Source organism: Lissotriton helveticus, chromosome 10 (genome assembly GCF_964261635.1).
Source record: "Lissotriton helveticus chromosome 10, aLisHel1.1, whole genome shotgun sequence".
Classification (NCBI taxonomy): domain Eukaryota; kingdom Metazoa; phylum Chordata; class Amphibia; order Caudata; family Salamandridae; genus Lissotriton; species Lissotriton helveticus.
In genome coordinates, this window is record NC_136071.1 from 12,481,516 (window position 1) to 12,504,263 (window position 22,748).

Genomic DNA, 22,748 nt, shown 5'->3' on the forward strand with positions numbered 1-22,748 from the left:
TGCTATTCAGGGCCCCAGGCCTACTGCTCTCTCTGTAAAATGGATTCCATGTACCTTAGGTACATATCTAATTGGATACTGAGTCACCTTATCAGTCCCTGTACAGTGTACCTTAGGTACCCAGGGCACAGGTGTACCCAGGGCCTACCAGGGGCTGCAGCATGTATTATGCCACCCCTGGCTGGCCATCCAAATCTGACACAACTGGCTGCACGACAGCTGGGGCAAGGTGGTGTAATCACCCTTTGCTTTAGATATAGTATACCTATATCTAACCCTAAATGGGCACACAGATCTCCTATCAGTCACTCCTATGGCAGGCCTTGACAATCCTGAAGGCAGAGTGCTTGGAATCGTGTGAGATAGTGCTCTGGCATGAGCTGAGCCTGTTTGCGGCTTTCGGGATCCATCCCTTAGCCGTTTCCATGATATCGCATACCATCTTTACATCTCATCTATCACCCGCCTGGCGACAACCTCATATTCACCCAACAACTCATGGACACGATCACCTCCAATGCCGGTCGGCAGATCACCCAAATCTACTTGGGTGACTTTAACCTCCACTGGAATGATCAGAAAGACACAGAGGTTAACAGTCTCAAAACTTTCCTTAATGCGCTTGACCTCACCCAAATATGTGATAGACCAACACACGACAAAGGCGCAATACTCGATCTCATCATCGCCAAGGAGGACTCCACCAAACTGGAGGCGATCAAACCCTGTGACTGGTCAGATCACCACATTATCACCTTCTCTATTAACGAAAAAGTCAAACCTAACCCGGTTCAGCCCACCAAATCCAAAATCTGGAAAAGGGACATGAAGAGTCTTAACCCCACTACACTCCCTCCCCACCTTGACAATCTCCTCCTCCCCCCTCCAGGTGTCTCGGATGCCCAAACACTGACCGACCACTACCTTGACTCTATGAAATTAATAGTCAATGAAGTCGCTCCACTGCAACTGAAGAGTCTCCAACAAAATTTCTAACCCCTGGTACGATGGCAGACTCAATGACGACAAGCGCACTATGCGAATGGCAGAGCGTACCTGGAGATCTGACCCCTCATCACTGCATCTAAAGACGCTTAAAAAAAAGAGAAATGACTATTTCAGGAAAATAAAGCGCACAAAGTCGGACTTCTTTAGCCGTCTACTGGACCAAGCAAAAAACAGGCCAAGGAAACTGTTCGAACTAATCAAGACTCAAACAAAGGCACAACCCTTACAATCAAACAAAGCAACAAGCGACACCCCACACTGTGAAGCCTTCTCTGCTTTCTTTAAGCAAAAGACCGACAACATAAGAAATGACCTCGTCATGGATTTAAGCCGATTCCCCAATCACACCAGAATGTCCAACATTCAACCTAAAAACAATGCATCATGGCTGCACTTCGACAGCTACACGGAAGAAGATATATACAAACTACTTTGCACTCTGAAGCCCTCTAATCACCTCACAGACCCCCTACCTGCTAATGCAGTAAAAGACTTCACCCCCTTGCTCCTCCCTCTTTGGACCAAAATCATCAACAGCTCTCTTCAACAAGGTCTCATCCCAGACTCCCTCAAGGTGGGGCAAGTCACACCTATACTCAAGAAACCCACAGCTGATCCGTCTGACCTGAACAACTACCGGCCTATCACCAATATCCCCACCCTGGCCAAACTGCTGGAGAAATGTGTCCAACTCCAACTAACAAAACACATTGACCAATTTGACCTTCTCAACACTCACCAATCAGGCTTCCGAGCGAAACATAGCACGGAAACAGCTATGACACACATAATTGATGACGCCATCCAAATCCTTGACCGCAATGATTCCTGTCTCCTCATCCTTCTTGACCTATCGTCAGCTTTTGACACGGTCAAACATGAGAACTTATTGGAGCTGCTAAGCACTAGAATGGGTCTCTCGGGAACTGTTCTCAAATGGTTTGCTTCTTTCCTTCATAACCGGTCGCAGAAGTTCAAGATCGACAATGTGCTATCTAAACCAGTGCCTGCAGACCTAGGTGTCCCACAAGGATCCTGCCTCTCCCCCACACTGTTCAACCTCGTCATGGAACCACTCGCCACCTTGCTCCAAGCATCCAATGTTCAATTCCATATGTACGCCGATGACACACAACTTTACCTAAAGCTACAATCCCCGGAAGATATCAAACTACTGAATTCCACACTTAGCAACACTCAATCCTGGCTGGCCGTTAATCACCTCAAACTAAATGCGCTGAAAACTGAGTTCCTACTCATCTCACCCCCGGCGAAAACTTCCACCACCCAAACGTGGCTCAATAACCTAACAGCACTCAATGTCCAACCTACTATCGTGGACTCAGCGAAATCCCTAGGCATCACAGTTGACGCCAAGCTCAACATGCAACAGCACGTTAGCATAGCCACAAAAGGGGCTAATTTCCAAATCAACACACTGAGGAAACTCAAACCCTTCCTCCCTGCCAAAGACTTCCAAACTGCTGTACAAGCTTTAGTCATCCCTCGCATAGACTACGGAATTGTGGCCCTCAGCGGACTCCCGCTATCCACAACAGCACCCCTAAGAGCCTCCCTGAACGCTGCCGCGAGACTCATTACTGGCTCAAGAAAACATTCGCATATTTCCCCAGACCTAAAATCTCTAAAATGGCTGCCTTTTGAAGCCAGAATTCAACTAAAAATTGCAATAATGACACACTCGGCGGTGCACCACAAAGCACCCAACTACCTCGCGCAAAAGCTGTCTATATCAGGAGGGTCGAGATCCAATCGTAGTACAAAAAATCTACTTCTGACACCTAGTAGATTCCGGAAAGAAAAAACATACAAGCGCTCCTTCTCAGGAATGGCACCCAGGATCTGGAATGCGCTCCCTCCGGAAACGAGGCTTATCTCCTCCACTGCACTCTTCAAGAAAGAGGTGAAGAGAATCCTTCTGGCCAAGATCTCCTGAACATTACAGGGACTGGAACGGAGTCTCTGCATCGCGCTGTTTTTCTGATCACCCTGCCCTTTGGCACTATCCTACTACCTAGAGGGGCACTACTACCCTACTCTCGTCCTATCGACCATTATATGCTACTCTTTGTTGGATCTATATTACTTGTTTACCTGACTGTATTTTGATAGGTTTTGATATGTTTCTGTACATTATTGTTATCCTCTATGTTTAGTGACTAATATATTGCTCCCATTATCTTGTTCATTCCTGTTGCCCTTGCCCCTGTCTCTGTGAAGCGCTCTGATATCTGTAAGGATCTTGTTCGCGCTATATAAAACTTTGAATGAATAAATAAATAAATATACTCTTAAGTGCATTATAATCCTCGCGGTTATATGCCAACTCTGGTATCGCTTTATCAAAACATGTCGAGTAAGGTGTCATACGAATTGGAATACTAACCCCTCGCCAATTCTGGCGACGGGGTTAGCATTCCACCCTTCTAGAGGGACACGACATGTATGTAACCTGTAACCCCGGTTAAAGTTAGGGAGAGCCTTAGCTCCATAAAATGGATGCTGCCACCGAGACACAAGTCTGCCCTCCTGCTGCTGGGAGTCCTCCCAGCCCAGGAGGCAAGGACAAAGGGTTTCCTGCCAGGGGCGGTGCCAGCCCCGTCCCAGACAGGATTTTGTGTATCCTAGGTAGGCAGGGCTTTAGAGGAAGGTGACTGCAAGTGGCACCCCGGTGCTCACTGTGCATAGGCCGGCTGGAACCAGTTCCAGGGGCACTCCAGCCCCTGATCTGGGGAAAGCCCGCCAAAGGAGAGGGGTGTAACCACCCCCTCCTAGTCCCACCCATAGGGCAGGACTTAGTCGCGTGCCAGCCCCTTTTTGCAGGATAAAGGTAGGAACTGGCCCCCTTCCAAATCAGATCATCTTTGAATCCTGAAACTACTTTCCACGAAAGGAACTCTCGACTTCTTCTCAAAATTTCTCCCTTGTGACTAAGGAGTAGTCACCCTGCAGCAGCAGGCACCAACCAAGCATCGCGGTTTGTTGCCAGTCTCTCCTTCGGATCAAGACTGCTCCAGCACGACGAGAACCGGCTTCCCTGGCACCTCTGACCTCAAGCTACATCAGCCCAGCTGTGATCCGTGGGTGTGACGAGACCTTGAGGGACCGGCCATCTTCAGAACTGCACGACGCTTGTCCAGCACGACCACCGAGTGACCCTCGACCGAGTGCTTTGGGGTAAGAGAAGCCCCGACCCTGAGCAGCTCCAGCACCGAAGTTCAGCCCCCCTGCATCCACGAGATCTGCGTGGGGCCCTTCTGCTCTTTGCTGCCAACCGCGTTGTCCAGGTCGCTTGCCCGTTGGCTAGTGGCCCTCTCACGACGCTCCACGACGACAACTACTGCTGGTCTGGTTGCTCCAGACTAGCCCTTGCTCCCCTCCAAAAGAGGAGCACCCTGGACCCTCCTGGTCCACTCAAGACGCCATTTTAGGTCCACCGCGTGGGCCTTGCATTTGCCAAGACTTGTTGCCCAATCCTGGGTCCAGCGACGTCGACAGCAAGAACCTTCGTGGGACAGCTCGCACCTCCATCCTGGTCGCCGACAACGCCTCCTGGTCCGAGAGACTGCAGAGCCCAGCAGCGCCCACTCACCTGGCTGAGGTGACTTCGTCCGGTGCCATCCTGGTGCCCACTCAAATCACTGGCTAGTGATTCAGAACTTGGTCCCCTCTGCTTACAGGTTTCTTCTTCCCTGATCCAGACTTGGATCACCACGAACTTCTTCACTGGTCGCCTGCCAGCAACTTCTTTCTTCAGGCTCCTGGATCTTCAACGAGGGTTTCCGACGCAACTTGAACCCTATGCAGCCGCAGCCCCTGGGCTAGGTAAACAAAGTACTCCGGTACTTTGAGCATAGTCCAACACTCTAAGTGTTCGGATCCACTCTTGTTTTCGACCCACCTAGTCGGGTTCGCCCGAGAACAGTAACTTTGTCTTTGCTAGCCTCCATAGACTTTTTCCCGCCTTACGCGTGAGAGTTCCCACTCTGCACACGACGTCCATAGGCCTCCTGCTTCTAATCTAAGGGTTTAGTATTGTAGGCCTAGCGTTTCTAAAGTCTATGAGAATAGTTACTTACCTGCTAGTAATTCGCATTCCACTTTTGTAATATATGGTTTTTCGTGCCCCTCGGGCATTTGTGTTAATTGTGCGACTTAAAGTATTTTCGTAAGAGTTTTGTTGTGTGCTTAGCTCCCTGACTCATAAAGAGTTCAGGGTAGTCTTGTTATAAATAAATATCTGTTTATTTTCATAACAACTTGTGTGGTGTCCTTTCACTTGGTGTTCAAGGGGTAATGTGATGGTAAAACAGCTGGCTTAACACGCCCTCTAGAGTCTTAGCCTTAGACTGCTCGTATCCATGCTACTAGGATAGCTGGTCTATAAGGTTGACTTACAACCAATCATCAATAAGGGTTGTTTGGACTGATACATAGTGATCACTAGAATAGTGAGCACTGCATATCAGGCCAACTTCTCACACTCACCCGCAACAACTGTTACCTATAGGCATATTATTCAGCAGGGCAGCGGTGTGCGCAAGTGTGGACATAAGCATTGGGGGGCATACACAAACCTAAGAGTGAGGGGGGGCCCCAGCCAGTGACCCACAAAACGTCAGACTCCTGAGTATCATGAATCACTTGAGTCAGTGCGAAGGGCAGGGTTCGTCGCAAGAGGAAGCCCCTAGGGAGCCCCTGGAGAAGCCAGAATGCCATGTTCTATCGTACCTGTAACGAACCAAGAAGGGACAGCAGTTACCTAGGAGGTGTTTCCTGAAGCATTAGAATATCTAAGTGGAGGCGTAGCGCATATCGTAAAACTGCTGTGCGTTTGTGCTGGTCCAGAAGGCCATTGACGTTCCACGACAACAGGTGGAGAGACGCCCTAGGCATAGTCTTAGCTGTCTTGATAGGTGGTACTTGGTCTAGGACGTGCAGTCAGTCAGGGGTGTGCAAATGCGCGTGGGAGCCTGCAATGATGCGAGTAGTCGCGTGCCATAAGGGCATATCCATCCCTGGTAAAATTAACTTGTCGTTCCGTGATAGCTAAAACAAACAAGCATTGGAAATGCAATAGGTCTCGCATTAGGAAAGTTTGAACAATTGGTATTGTAAATGACACTTTTTTTATTTATGTGTTGGTTTTGAAAATAGCAAAAGTAATAGCTTTGTCAGTTACAATGTCAATAGTTTGAACTTTCGCAAATGTGACACCTATAGCATTTGTAATGCAATGTGTGTTGTCTTTACGTGACTTAGATGTATTGATATTGCAAATAACAATGGCTTTTAATTTTGTAAATAATTAATACTTAAATAACATTTATTGTAATTTATAATGGCAATAGCTTAAACGTTTGTAAATTAATTTTGTGAAGATTATGTTCAGTGTATTTTATTGTGACGAAAATCCAAGAACATTGCATTTGCACCTGGTGGTGGATGTGGTGGTGGTGGGTGTGGTGGTGGATGTGGTGGTGGATGTGGTGGTGGATGCGGTGGTGGTGGGTGTGGTGGATGTGGTGGTGGTGGATGTGGCGGTGGATGTCATGGTGGATGTGGAGGTGATGGTGGATGTGGTGGATGTGGTGGTGGATGCGGTGGTGGTGGTGGATGCGGTGGATGTGGTGGTGGATGTGGTGGTGGTGCATGTGGTGGATGTGGTGGTGGATGTCATGGTGGATGTGGAGGTGATGGTGGATGTGGTGGATGCGGTGGTGGCGGTGGATGCGGTGGATGTGGTGGTGGATGTGGTGGTGGTGCATGTGGTGGATGTGGTGGTGGATGTCATGGTGGAGGTGATGGTGGATGTGGTGGATGCGGTGGTGGCGGTGGATGTGGTGGCGGTGGATGTGGTGGCGGTGGATGTGGTGGCGGTGGATGTGGTGGTGGATGCAGTGGTGGTGGTGGATGCGGTGGTGGCGGTGGATGCGGTGGATGTGGTGGTGGATGTGGTGGATGTGGTGGTGGATGTCATGGTGGAGGTGATGGTGGATGTGGATGCGGTGGTGGCGGTGGATGTGGTGGCGGTGGATGTGGTGGCGGTGGATGTGGTGGCGGTGGATGTGGTGGCGGTGGATGTGGTGGCGGTGGATGTGGTGGCGGTGGATGTGGTGGTGGATGCAGTGGTGGTGGTGGATGTGGTGGTGGTGGATGTGGTGGTGGTGGATGTGGTGGTGGTGGATGGGGTGGTGGTGGATGGGGTGGTGGATGGGGTGGTGGTGGTGGAGGTGGTGGTGGATGTGGTGGTGGTGGATGTGGTGGTGGTGGATGTGGTGGTGGATGTGGTGGTGGATGTGGTGGTGGATGTGGTGGTGGATGTGGTGGTGGATGTGGTGGTGGATGTGGTGGTGGATGTGGTGGTGGATGTGGTGGTGGATGTGGTGGTGGATGCGGTGGTGGATGCGGTGGTGGATGCGGTGGTGGATGCGGTGGTGGATGCGGTGGTGGATGCGGTGGTGATGTTGGATGTGGTGGTGGATGCGGTGGTGGATGTGGTGGATGCGGTGGTGGTGGTGGATGCAGTGGTGGTGGTGGATGCGGTGGATGTGGTGGTGGATGCGGTGGTGGATGCGGTGGTGGATGCGGTGGTGGATGCGGTGGATGTGGTGGTGGATGTGGTGGTGGATGTGGTGGTGGATGTGGTGGTGGATGTGGTGGTGGATGTGGTGGTGGATGTGGTGGTGGATGTGGTGGTGGATGTGGTGGTGATGGTGGATGTGGTGGTGTTCAGTGGGAATTTGCCGGACAATTTACATTAAATGTTTTATACTTCATGGACATTTTCAGGGTTGTCTTTGCTTTGTTGTGAAAACTAAAGGGCAGACTCTAAAAGTATCCGATTGCAGGCGAGGAGCCCTTAACGCTGGGGGCCAGGAGCCCCTCCGGGTTCTCATAATAATCAGCCACGGATCAAAGCAGCGCCTGGGCGGAAAACAAAGAGAACCCCGTGGAGACCTCCAAGCGCCTTTGATTTCAAGCAATGCCTGCTGCAGGGGTGGGCCCGTTGCGAACAGCATGGCGGAATTAATTCAATTATATGGTGTGGCCAACAGTGATGGGGAGGGGCAGGGAGGGAAGGGGGCGAAGGGGGCAAGGCTAAATATGGACATGGAGGGGGTCGGATGAGGGAAAGAAGAGAGGATATTGAAGGCAGGGACGAATGACGTGTTTAGAAGAGAGGACACGAGAAGGGAGGGCTGAAGTGAGGGGGAGGAGGAAGGGGATGAAAGGATGCTGAAAGGCGGAGTAGGAGTAGAGGTTACGAAAAGAATGAAGGAAAAGAGGTCAAGCAAAGGCATGAAGCAACTGAAGGACAGAGGGAAGGCAGAGAAGGGGGGGGGAGGAGAAATGCGACAAATGTTTTGGGTAAAAAAAAAAAAGAGACTGAGGGAAGGCAGGGGAGGGGGGAGAAGAAATGCGACAAATGTTTTTTTGTTGTACTTTATATTTGCCTGGCTATATACATATATTCAAGCATGTACTCCATTAGGTAGGCATGGCTGTGGAGAGGTCAGTAGCACGTCAGGCATCGGCAAACCTTTTGGTCAGATTGGGAAATTAAAACAAGTTAAAACGGTGAGCCACCGTTATGAAAGTAAATGCGCACATGGTGTACTGCAAATGAAAACCAGCAGCTCATTAGGAGTGGTGGGGGCGGGCATAGAGAGACAAGGGGGGAGTGGATGCTGGAGGGGGAGGTGTGCTGGGAGAGAGTGGCGCTCTTCTGCCCCTACTTTCAAAGCTGCCATGACGATGCGAAACGGCGGGCAGAGGAGGGGGCGGAGCAGTAGCACGTCAGGCATCGGCAAACCTTTTGGTCAGATTGGGAAATTAAAACAAGTTAAAACGGTGAACCACCGTTATGAAAGTAAATGCGCACATGGTGTACTGCAAATGAAAACAAGCAGCTCATTAGGAGTGGTGGGGGCGGGCACAGAGAGACAAGGGGGGAGTGGATGCTGGAGGGGGAGGTGTGCTGGGAGAGAGAGTGGCGCTCTTCTGCCCCTACTTTCAAAGCTGCCATGACGATGCGACACGGCGGGCAGGGGAGGGGGCGGAGCGGGTAAAACAATAAATAAACACGACGGCTGGACGAGAGAGAAGGGGTGGGGGGAGGAGAAATGCGACACGGCGGGCAGGAGAGGAGGGGGCGGAGCTGGGGGAGGCTGTGAGATGTGCACGCGCTTTTAAGCTCTAAGCGCATGCGCATTGAGCTTAAAAGTCACGGGCACTGCAAGGAATCGCCACGATTCCTTGCAAGTTAGTTAAAGAGTGGTTAAGCCCCCATAGTCTCGCAAGCTCGATGCGCATGCGCATCGACAGGCGAGACCTAAAAACAACAAAGGGGAAAAAAACCCTCCCAACTCTCGCCCCGCCCCCCTCCAATTTTATAAATAAGCTTGCCATTTTATTTTAAGACCAAGATCTTCGCCATTTCCCTGCTGCCCTACCTGGGCAAGGTGCTGGAACGCCATGCCACTGCGGTTTTCAGCGCCCACGTAGAGGCTAATGGGGGATTGGCCTCCCGCCAGGCTGGCTTTCGCCCCAGGCACTCGACTGAATCAGTTGTGGTCTCGGTCTTGGATAACCTCAGGAAGGGTATGGACAATAACAATCATCAGGCGCTGGTACTCCTCGATCTCTCCGCCGCCTTTGACACGGTGGACCACACCATCTTATTGTCCCGTGTCAAGGCGGCTGGAATTGAGGGTTCAGCCCTGATTTGGCTTTCCTCCTTCCTGAGAGACCGCACTCAGGCGGTCCGGCTAGGAGACTTTACGACCACTCCACTTCCTGTCACTTGTGGTGTTCCCCAGGGCTCCTCTCTTTCTCCTTTATTATTCAACCTTTATATATCTCCCCTTATTTTCGCTCTTCAGCAGCTGGAGGTCACCGTGTACAATTATGCCGATGACCTCCAGCTCATCTTTGACCTGTCCTCCTCTCCTCTCTGTCTCTAACTTTCAGTCTACCATGACTTTCATCAGGGACTGGATGAACCACAACCATCTTAAATTGAACCCGGACAAAACCGAGTTGGTTCTCACCGGTGGTTCGTCCAGTCCCTGGAACTCCCTCTTCTGGCCCTCCTCTCTTGGTCCCTCCCCCACTCCCTCAACCACAGTTAAAACACTGGGGGTTAAAATGAACAACCAGCTCACCCTTCATTCACAAATCAGCACTGTTGTCTCCTGTTTCCTCACCCTCCGAACCATCCGCACTGTTTCCCGTTTCTTTTCCCCACAGGCACTCAAGTTGATCATGGCCGCACTGGTGATATCGCGGCTGGATTATGCCAATGCCATCTACAACGGCATTCCAGCATACAGCCTGCGTAGACTCCAGATGGTCCAGAACCAGGCGGCCCGGCTGGTCTATGGTCTCCCACGTTGTCATTCCACACCCCTCCTCAGGGAGCTTCATTGGCTCCCTGTTAAGGAACGTTCCTTGTTCAAGACCGGCTGCATGGTCTTCCAGGCCCGTCAAGGCACTGCCCCCGCTTTCATCTCCTCGCTAATAAATTAATATGTCCCTACTAGAGAGCTTCGCTCTTCTTCCAAATCCCTCCTCCAAATCCCACGTTTCAAACGAAAAAAGTGGGGTGGAACTAACTTCTCTACCCTAGCCCCCACGTTCTGGAACTCCCTCCCTGATCACCTCCGCTCTGCCACTCATTATCTTTCCTTCCGTAAAGATCTAAAAACGTTTCTCTTCAAACAGGCCTTTTCCGTGTAATTTCCCCTCTTTTCTACGACAGGTTTTATTTTGCCTCAGTTGTCGAACTCTCCACTAGCGCCAAGAAACCGTACGGTGCACGCTGCGCTTTATAAATGTTTTAAATTAGAAATTAGAATAAGGTAAGTACATTTTTAAATATACTTTTCATTTTCAAAAGTCGACACTTAGTAAAACTTCTGAAAACTTCAATATTATCCTATGAAGGAAAACAATATTGTGGTTACACAACTAAGTACTGTTATGTTATGTTAAGTTGGTCTTGTATAGCGCTCAGCTACTCCAAAGGAGTGTCCCGGCGCTTACAAGTACTCAACTTACAATTCCAGTCTTCTGGCTCAAAGGTCAGCATGGGTTAAGGGTCAGGTGAGTACCAAAATTGTTTCACCAGCGGCGCAGGGGTGGCCGGTGCAGTGGTCAAAATTGAAGTTGGGCCCAATGCGTTTCAATGGAGAGTGCATGCTCAATGCCACACTGCTTGCAGATGGGTAAATCGGTTGCAGGGGCCAAGCTTTGGAGGTTAGAGCAAGCACAGGTGGGGCGGGGGTGGGGATGAGTGTAACAAACTTACAGTTCCAGCCTTCGGGTTTCAGGGTCAGCTGAGGGCAATGTTCAGGCAAGTACGGGTACTGCACCATCAGCGGCACAGGGGAGATCAAAATTGAAGATCAGGCCCATGTAACTCAATGGAGTCTGGGGGTGCTTGAAGACACTGCTTACAGGTAAGTAAATAGGTTATAGGGGTCGAGCTTTGTAGGCTAGAGCAAGCACCTGGAGGGTGAGGGTGGGCCACAAGGCAGCATCAAACATACCCAACCAGTGGCACAGGGGCGGCCGGGTGCAGTCTGCACTCTCAGCATTGTGCGCCCAATGCTTTGCATTGGAGATTCTGCTTTCAACAAGCAGGCTGCAGGCTTTGAACCAGAGGTTGCAGGAGGACGACCAACGACAGAGGTAAGTAGAGATTTAGCTGGGGTCGTAGGGGCACAGTCTGTTAAGCTCACCAATACCCAGGGGCATCTGGTGCAGGGGTGCCTCTTTAAATGTGGATCCGCAGGGCAACCTTATCCTTTGTGTTACTTTCTTTGGGATAGAAGCACTGTTCTCTGGAGTTCTGATCTCTTTCAGAGATCAGGCATATTTCCTCAGGTTTTTGGAAGTCACTAGCTGCAGGACAGGCTTAGTCTTCTCACAGGATCTTGGAAGCTGGCGACAGACTGGTAAGGCTGGGGCCAAGTCAATAGTCTACTTCAGACTTCGCTGCACGGTGTCTTCTTCGTCCTACTTGTCACAGGTAACTAGTTTTCAGGTCTGGGGGAGCCACCTAAATGCTAAAGCTAAGCTGTGTTTTTTAGGGGAATAGGAGGTAGGGCCAATGGGCACTTTACTTGGGGGGGGTGGGGGGGGGACACTACTCACAAATTATTGTACCCCTCCTGTGGGAGGGGGCATAGACCTAGCTGCAATTGGAGGGGTCTCCCCATCTTCAAGATGGCGGGCACTGGAAGATGTGCTTAACCTCGCCCTTCCCACTTTACGGGTGGAGTTGGCAGAGGTGGGCACACCTCCTAATCTCCTAAAAGCTGGTTACCTAAAGCCAGTTAATGAACACACCAGGGTCGGTAGGTTTTCAGGGGGCACCTCGTATGTGCCCTCTGAGTACATATTGTAATAAATCCCACACAGGCATCAGTGGGGACTTATTTCAAGGAGTTGTTTGGCACCAAACACCTCGTTTCAGTGTAGCCATCTTGGTGCTGGGGAACTTGTCATCGAAAGTCGCACCTGAAGCCCCTGTGCAATGATGAGCTGAACCAACTGTGCCCCTACGACCCCCTACATCTCTACTTACCTCTGCTGTCGATGGGCTCCCTCCTGTAACCTCCGGGGCCACGCCTACAGCTTCTTTGGACATCAGGCGCAAAAAGCTTTTCAATTAGGATTTTTTTAGGGTAATTTGCATCCTACACCCGGCTGCCCCTGTGGTTCATTTGGAAATGTAAGGACTTTACGTAGCTGTTTAACCGTGATATCGCTTTCTCCATAGAATAAAATTGAACTGTGCTGCAAAGTTTTGAAGTGTTTATTTTTCAAAGTGAAAAGTATTTTTATTTACCTTATTGTGACGACCTTGGACTTAAAATAAAAGCTAAGAATATTTTTCTAAAATTGGTCTGCATCTCCTTGAGTCATGTTCCCATTATTGGTGATTGTTTTGCAATAAATGTCTTACACTTCTGTGTTAGGCCTAAGGCTGTTCGCCCACACTATCATTAATAGAGCACGTTCGGTTTTACATTGAGCCCTGCACACCTACTACCAGTGCCAGGATGGCTTTGTGTTCCCCTCCTTCCTGCCACTGGTCTGGTATTTAAGGAATGCTCTGGACTACTCCACCCGTTTTGCAGGTTCTAAACTCATGCACCTTTTAGGAGTTATGTTCCAAACAAGCAGCGACTGGAAATGTATGCACATAGCACTAGTGATTTCACTTATCATCCAGGGTGCTGTCCTGTAAACCTTCCCGGGTGTGTACCATTTGAGAGCTGCACGGATAGTGTCTGCTGCATGCAGCACACCATTTTGATTGACCGCCTTGAAGCAGTTTTAGTCTTGCCCTTTGGTAGAACAGTCCCCTTTGGTTGCGAATAGGTGTACCTTAAACTAAAAAGGTCACATTGTGTCACGCTATGTATCGATGCTTACAGGGTAAGTAACATACTCCTTAGTCTTACCATGTGTGTAAAACATAACCATGACTTGACTATGCTCACCAAGTAAAACGCATAATGTGTAGTTTTTGAAAGCAAGTGCTTTTTGGTGAACCTGTGGCAAATGTATTTATACCTTTTTGTAGGAATTCTATGGATATATAGGAGCTGATGCCTATTCTGACATCCTAATTCCGAAATATGCATTTGCTTGAATTTGGATTATTCTTTTGCTGCTCAGTCCCAGGCAGGGAGATAGATGTCAGGAAATGTTACACTGATCAAGGTTTACGTACTCAGTCTCTGCTTGACCACTGGTATAGAGATTTGCGGCCTGCTGATTTGCAATATCATACATTTATTTAACTTCAAATAAGGGAATCTGGCAGTTGTACATTGGTTGCACGTGGTTGAGAGTGTCCCAAAGTTTCATGATTTTAAGATTACTTAAATCCAATGATGTTTTAGTAAAGGGCATTAGATGCATGCGCAGTGTATCAAGCGTTGTGCTCATAGTTTTTGAAGAGCATCAGAAGCTTGGGGGGGTTTAGGGGGCTGACCTGTAGATGAGTTGCTGGGCACAAACTGTCCCTGCCTTACTTCCTTTCCTGCAAATTCTAGATTGCAGGGCACTGGTCTGTTAAATCTTGAGTCGGTGCTAGTCAGTAGCATACAGCCTTACAGGTTGCATCATGGCATGTAAATCCGGAGAAGTGCCGTCTGATTCTGGTGAGAGCTCACAGGATGTTCAATATGTTGGTTTTGCCCATGTTAACTACATTTAACTGACTTGCATTTTGTTAATTTATTGCACTCGCCGCATGTTTTATGCTTTATGTTGGTTCTAATAACACAATGCTGTACCTGTTCACTGCTGCTGGTTTTAAGTTACACTGGCAACACTTCTACTTAACACCTGTTCTCTGTTTTAGATATCAGAAAGTCCGTCTGAGATCATGGAATCCCTTACCAAAATGTACAGCATTCCAAAAGACAAACAGGTATTTACTTCTCCTGTGGGGAGGGGGTGGGCGGTTGTACTTATTTTCTGATGAATACTTCTACCTGCAGGTTCTGCACCTATAAAATAATCCCTGGTGCCAAACTGGATCTAGAAACTAACGCTTGCACTACTCTGCAAGGCTCCCTGGATTTGTTGACACCAGAGGGGCATCTGATATCAACAAACCACATAGCTCCCAACCAGGCTCAACGCCTGTTCTCTTTTTTTTTTTTTTGTTTGCGACTGCGATGCAGTTCCAGAGTGTACGCTCTCAAAAATTGTGAATTTTTCCTCTCAAACTAATTTAACGACCTAAGAAGGACCAAAGAACCATGCAGCAGTGGATATGATAACTGACTTGTCCCCTGCCCTACCGGCCTGTGCCCCCAGCGACCCTGCTTCAAAAAACAAGCGTGGCGCACAGCCAACAAACTCGAACCCTGGAGGGCCTGGGCTGTCTTCATCAAAGACTCTAGTCTCCTGTGGACACTGGATTTTTCCAGCTCGGAAACCCGCTCTAAGCCTCCAGATCTTTGCGTCTCCGTGTCACTTGCACCACTCTGCACCTGTTGCCCACGGCCGGAGTCCAGGTGGCCCACCGACCCAGCGAAATTTTCCTAGCAGACCTGACATGGGATCCAGCATTGGACGTACTCTCCTGACCTCCCCCTTGCCTGCAGCCTCAACCTGAAGGGTCCCCCCCCACCGGTTCTGGTGAGAACTTTACGTGGAAAGAGACCCCTGCACTCGCAGCTCCCTGACTTTGATCTGCCCAACGGATGGTGTCCTGACATCTCTCCACTATCCTGTTGTAAGATAGGAGGGGATGTTCTCTCCAGTTCTAGGATTCACTCTGCTGACCTCCAGAAGCGAGCCAGCAGCAGTTTTTCCCTAACCCAGGATCTCCATTGATTTCAACGGGTCGTCCGACTCCTCCATACACCTGGTCGCCGCTGCTGGTGCAGTCTGTGCTCTTTGGTGGCCCCTCCAGTGCTGATCTTAACCCCCCGGGTCCGTGTCCCTCAGCCGCAGATACTTACCTGTAACCGATGCCTCTTCGATGTATCCCCAGCCTCCATAGGATAACAAGCATTCTGGCCGGTTTCCGGATCATAACCCTCATCAGCCAGACTGCCTTGAATCCAGTGACAAAGTGAGCAAGGGACCCACGTCTGGGCATACCCTGCCAACTTAGGGCGCACAAAGTGATACCAAAGGGGATGATGGACAGAGCATTTGAGCAAATCAAACACTCACCCCCAGTCAACTGATCGGGGTTTAATCCATTATCATTCTTTAGCTCACTCTGCCACCCCAGTTCAGACATGGCCATATGCTAATCAGTCTGACCCTGTCCATCACTAGGATCTCCCCTGATAGCAGGTGAGTCATTTAGTTTTCGTTGTTTGGACGATTTTTAAGGAATATTTCAAAGTTGCAAAACTCGACACTTAGAAGAAATTTCAATTGAAAACCAGCCAATGTTACTGTTGGAAAACGAGGCAGCATCTGTGAGGCCTGCACAAATAACATGACACATTTGTCCTTCACTGGGAACCAAACACCCTAGGGCAGCGCCTGACTCTCAGAGGGTAGCGTTGCAGAGCAGTCTGAGGCTTACTCAAGGGAGGTGGTGTGGGCTAGTAATCACCATTTGCAGGTGCGCAAAAATAACACTCAATAATTGATTGTCCAGTCTGTACTTTGCTTTATAAAAGTAAGAGTACATTTATTAAACACACAGATCACTCAATACTATACACCAATTTACAAATATACATAAGCTGTTGGAATTACTTTGTGACATTGCATAACATCTCCACCCCTTCAGCAGGGGGGGTGGGGTCTAGTACCACCACTCCCATGTATGCACATCATCTTGCCCCCAATGCAATTAGTTGAACCTATCCTGGAGCGAGGGCCCTGCGCACTGGCACCATCCCAATGGGGTCCCCCTCCCATTACTTCAACAAGCATTAAACAGGGATACACCTGCCTTGGTGACACATGACCCTGACCAAGCATCTCCTACTGACCCTAAAGTATACACCTCTACATCTTAAGGGCTAACAGTCTGGGGTCTTCACCTAAGCGCAGCAGCAAGACTACATGTTTACGCACACTTTAGAATGACAGTACTCAGCACATTTGGATATCATTAAAAATGCATTGCAATTACAGCCTGTGAGAAGTTGGCCTGATATATAATGTTCACTATTCTAGTGAGCACTCTGTATCAGTCCAAACAACCCTTATTGATGATTGGTTGTAAGTCAACCTTATAGACCAGCTATCCTAGTAGCATGGATACGAGCAGTCTAAGGCTAAGACTCTAGAGGGCGTGTTAAGCCAGCTGTTTTACCATCACATTACCCCTTGAACACCAAGTGAAAGGACACCACACAAGTTGTTATCAAAAATAAAGTGTATTTATTTATAACAAGACGTTCGAGGCATATGGGCTGCAGATGGTACATTTATGAATAGATCGCCATCTGGTGTTGGGCTCGGATGATTGCACTTTGTTTTTCTTCTGGAGAAGTCTTTGTCGTTATAGGTGACTCCTCCTCTCGGTGTTAGTGCGCATGGGCATCGGCTCCATCCTTAGATTGTTTTTTTCCGCCATCGGGTTCGGATGAGGATCGAAGCGCTCCGGACCGACTTCAACAAAGAAGGTTATAACCGGCGCGTATTCCTTTCCAAATCGACGGTATCGTTATCGAACGCGACTTCACTCCATACCGACGCGATTCGAAGGACGACGACTACGAGAAACTCGACGTAGTCCAGCCCGGGGTCCATGGAAAGGACTCCATTCAAAAAATGTCCAACGTGTGGTGCTAAGTTCCCACACAAGGACCTACACGAAGTGTGCAACCTCTGCTTGTCCCCTGAACACGAATCCAGGGACTGTGAGGCCTGTGCAGCGTTCTCGTCAAAGTCGACGATTAGAAACCGTCGAGCCCGAAGACACGAGGTATCGAGAATGCAGTCACAAGCAATCCCGGAGCTGTTCGAGGACCAGCAACCAGAAGAGGAGGAAGAAGAGGCCGACGAGGCGGGGTCAGAAGCGGACGAGTCCGACGTTGAGGAATTCGACGTCCAACAAACCGTGAGTGACGACGTCCCTTTACCGAAAAACAGACCCCGCACGGTGTCGACCCCGCCCTCGAGCCCGGTCAGACAACCGAAAAAAGTTTCCAACGCCCCGCCTTCGAGCCCGGCAACGAAACAGAAACCGAAACACTCGGTCCCCCATCATAGTGGTTCCGGTTCCGATAAACCAACCACATCGACACCGAAGCTCCAAGTCAAGGAAAGCTCGAAGCAGTCCATGTCGACACCGAAGCACGCTTCGGCGCCGAAAACACCCTCGACACTGGGGACATCTTCGATACCGAAGAAGTCGGATCCGAACAAAACTTCGGCACCGAAAATACAAATGGACATTTCAAAGAAAAGACACCTTTCGGAACCGAAAACTGCGGTACCGACACAGGAACACGGAACGGATCCTAAACAAAAGACTGTTTATTGACCCAAAGACTGGCAAGGTAGTCACAGAGCTACCTAAAAAGAGGAAACATGAACATTTGGACGACAAGGCTCATCCAAAGAAGAGAACAATGGGGACGAATACAACTCCTCCCCCTTCTCCCAAACCTCACACACCATCTCCGCCTATTCCTCACAATAGGCCAGATATTCCTCCCACACGTCCATCTACACCTACAACAGATGGAGAAAGTGACACAGGGGAGGGGGGACACCCTGGGGATGATGAGGACACAATCCCAGAGGAGGCAGACCCATGGGAGGAGTATAATGTGGGATCAGGTAATGATACCGACCTTGAGTCATATCCCTCAAAACCTTCACCTCCTGATGACAATACTGGGTTTGCACAACTCATTACTAGAGCAGCAACATTTCATAAGGTAGACCTACATACAGAACCTCTAGTACAGGACTTCTTATTAGAGACACTACCTACTGCACAAAGAACATCAGGAACACTACCAATGCTAAAAGGCCTTCTCAGTCATACATCAGAGATATTCAAAGACCCAGTGAGGGCTAGGGTATTGAACCCAAGAATTGATAAAAAATATAGGGCAGCTCCAAAAGACCCAATATACATTAAGGGACAAATTCCTCTAGACTCACTAGTGGTCACAAACGCTCGCAAGAGAGCAAACTCTTTATCTACGGGAGAAGCGCCACCTCCTGACAAGGAGTCTAAACTAATAGATGCCTCTGGCAAGAGAGTAGCATCTCAAGCGGCAAACAGTTGGCGCATAGCTAATACGCAAGCACTACTTGCAAGGTATGACAGAGCGCATTATGATGAGTTAGAAACACTCATCAAACATCTCCCTAAAGAACATCAAAAGAGAGCTGATCAACTTATACAAGAAGGGAAGTTAATTACTAACACTTCAATAAAGTGCGCCCTAGACGCGGCAGAAACTGCGGCAAGGTCGACAAATACAAGCATCATGCTAAGGAGACATGCATGGCTCAGAGTGTCAGGATTCAAACAAGAGGTACAAACCTCGTTACTTAATCAACCTTTTGATGGGAAAACACTTTTTGGCACAGGGACAGATGAGGCCCTAGAAAAAATGAAAAAGGATACAGAAACGGCTAAATCAATGGGAGCATTGCAGCAGCCGACACAAAGAGGTTCCTTTCGTAGATCCACCTATAGAGGAGGATCCAAAAGTACAGGTACAAACCAACAGCAAACCTCTTTTACACCTACATCACCCAGAGGTAATTCTAGAGGTGGATACAGGGGTAACAACAACAAGGGTAGAGGTCGCGGAAACAACAACAACCGCAACTCTCCAACCCCAAAACAGTGACTTCATAGAGCTTCCCCCAGACCATATAACACCGGTAGGGGGACGCCTATCACAGTTCCTACCTGTCTGGGAAAACATCACATCAGACAAGTGGGTAAGACAAATTATCCAACATGGTTATTGCCTAGAACTCACAGCTACCCCACCAAACATCCCCCCCAAACAGCGTCCAATGAAACAAGATCACCTGACACTGTTAAAACAGGAAGTAATATCACTGCTAGAAAAGCATGCCATAGAGAAGGTTCCACAGCACCAACAGGGAACAGGAGTATACTCACTATACTTCCTAATCCCCAAAAAGGACGGGTCTCTAAGGCCAATACTGGACCTAAGACCTCTCAACGCATACATAAATTCGGAACATTTCCACATGGTCACGCTCCAACAAGTACTTCCTTTACTGAAGAAAGGGGACTTTCTTTCTACACTGGATCTAAAAGACGCTTACTTTCATATCCCTATTCACAAAGCCCACAGGAAATACCTCAGGTTTGTGGTAGAAGGACAACATTATCAGTTCAAAGTCCTCCCATTTGGTGTCACGACGGCACCAAGAGTGTTCACAAAATGCCTGGCAGTGGTAGCAGCTCACCTAAGAAGACAACAAATTCATGTCTTCCCATACTTGGACGACTGGCTAATAAAAGCCAGGTCGCAAGAGGAGTGTCTGCAACACACACAAAAGACAATTCAGCTACTACACCAGCTAGGGTTCACGGTGAACTACACAAAGTCACACCTACAACCAAACAAAGTTCAACAATATCTGGGGGCTACCATAGACACAGAAAAAGCCAAAGTGTACCCCAACCCAATAAGAGTCCAAGCAATGCTTACAATCATTCAGAGATTTCAGCCACAACACTCACTAACAGCAAGAGTGTTCATGCAGCTACTAGGCATGATGTCATCCTGCATACTGCTAATACCATATGCAAAACTACAAATGCGTCCGCTACAAGAATGCTTAGCGACACAGTGGAATCAGGCTCAAGGACAGATTACGGATCTGGTGTTGGTAGACGACCGCACACACCGCTCTCTGAAGTGGTGGAACAGAACAAACATTACCAAGGGGCGGTCGTTCCTAGAGCCAATTCCACAGGTGACAATAACAGCAGACGCATCGCTCACCGGATGGGGAGCACATATGGACAAATACACAGTACAAGGAAGGTGGAGTGTGCAGGAAAAAACACTGCACATCAACTATCTAGAACTACTGGCAGTGTTTCTAGCATTGAAAGCCTTTCAGATACATGTTATCCACAAAGCAGTCCTGATCAGAACAGACAACATGACAGCAATGTATTATATTCAAAAACAGGGGGGGACGCACTCTCTCCAATTATCCAGACTGGCACAGGAGATTTGGAGATGGGCCATTCCTCAAAACATCTATCTGTTAGCCGAACACCTACCAGGAGTTCAAAACCAGATAGCAGACATCTTAAGCAGACAGTCGGAACAAATACACGAATGGGAACTGCACCAACAAATACTGCAGCCATTCTTCCAAAGATGGGGACAACCAGAGATAGACCTATTTGCCACTCATCAGAACGCAAAATGCCAAAGCTTCGCGTCCAGGTACCCACATCACCTGTCGCAGGGCAATGCGTTATGGATAAATTGGTCCAACAAATTTGCATACGCTTTTCCCCCTCTCCCACTAATCCCATTAGTGGTCAGGAAACTGCAACAACATTCAATGACCATGATACTAGTAGCACCCACGTGGGCAAGACAGCCGTGGTTCACCACGCTCCTGCAACTCTCACAAGTGCCACATCAAAAGCTACGAATTCTACCCATGCACCTTACACAGAACCATGGAGAGATAATGCACCCAGATCCAACTCAATTGAACTTAGCGATCTGGCTCCTGAAATCCTAGAATTTGGGTACTTAGATCTCCCCCCAAATTGCATGGAAATAATTAAACAAGCGAGACGTCCAACCACCAGAGCATGCTATGCAGCTAAGTGGAAGAGGTTTGCTATACACTGCACTAATAACAATATCAACCCTCTAGACGTATCAACAAGGGAGATTATTTGCTACTTGTTACACTTACAGCAATGTAATCTAGCGTACACATCTATCAGAGTACATCTAGCAGCTATAGCAGCATACCTACAAAACAGGCAGCGCATATCACTGTTCAGAGTACCAGCGATAAAAGCATTCATGGAAGGTCTTAAAAGAGTCATTCCACCAAGATTACCACCTGCCCCAGTCTGGAACCTCAACGTAGTACTCACCAGACTAATGGGGCCACCCTTCGAACCTATGCATAGGTGCGAAATACAATTCCTTACATGGAAGGTGGCATTCCTTATAGCCATTACCTCACTCAGAAGAGTAAGCGAGTTACAGGCATTAACAATACAAGAACCATTCCTACAGATACACCAGAATAAAGTGGTTCTTAGAACAAACCCAAAGTTCTTGCCTAAAGTAATTTCAGCATTCCACATCAATCAGCCAGTGGAATTACCAGTCTTCTTTCCAAAGCCACAGACGGTGGCAGAAAGGGCTCTACATACACTAGATGTTAAAAGAGCCATTTCATACTACATAGAAAGAACACAAGGTTTCAGGAAAACTAAACAACTATTTGTAGCATTTTCCCCAACACATAAGGGCAATCCTATCTCTAAAGCAGGCATCGCAAGATGGATTGTAAGATGCATACAAATATGTTACATTAAAGCAAAGAGAACATTAACTGTTCCTCCTAGAGCTCATTCCACAAGAAAACTAGGAGCATCTATGGCATTCTTAGGGAACATTCCCCTAGATGACATATGTAGAGCAGCAACTTGGTCTACACCACATACATTCACAAAGCACTACTGTGTTGATGTACAGGCTGCACAACAAGCCAGAGTGGGCCAAGCTGTATTAAAAACTCTATTTCAGACAGTTGCGACAGACACTGGTGACCACCGCTAGGGAGGTAACTGCTGTACAATCTATTCATAAATGTACCATCTGCAGCCCATATGCCTCGAACGGAATATGCTACTTACCAGTATGCATCTGTTCTTGGCATAGAGGGCTGCAGAGTGGTACATGCCCTCCCTGCCTCCCCGGAAACCTGTGTCTGTCCCAACATTATCTTATTTAGATACATTTACATGGGCATATCTTTATGTACTACACTACACTACTCCATCTAACCCTACTATGGCAAAACAATCTAAGGATGGAGCCGATGCCCATGCGCACTAACACCGAGAGGAGGAGTCACCTATAACGACAAAGACTTCTCCAGAAGAAAAACAAAGTGCAATCATCCGAGCCCAACACCAGATGGCGATCTATTCATAAATGTACCACTCTGCAGCCCTCTATGCCAAGAACAGATGCATACTGGTAAGTAGCATA

General features: G+C 48.5%; 1 protein-coding gene across 2 annotated transcripts in view; it reads left to right on the forward strand.

Moving 5' to 3' along the window:
• The window catches only part of HUWE1 (HECT, UBA and WWE domain containing E3 ubiquitin protein ligase 1), a 1,655,742-nt gene that overhangs the window by 180,008 nt on the left and 1,452,986 nt on the right, over positions 1–22,748 (forward strand). For both annotated transcript variants that reach the window (XM_078664564.1, XM_078664565.1), the window contains one exon: positions 14,414–14,482. In XM_078664564.1, coding sequence (XP_078520690.1) covers positions 14,414–14,482 — 69 coding nt within the window. The remainder of the gene's footprint in view (positions 1–14,413; positions 14,483–22,748) is intronic.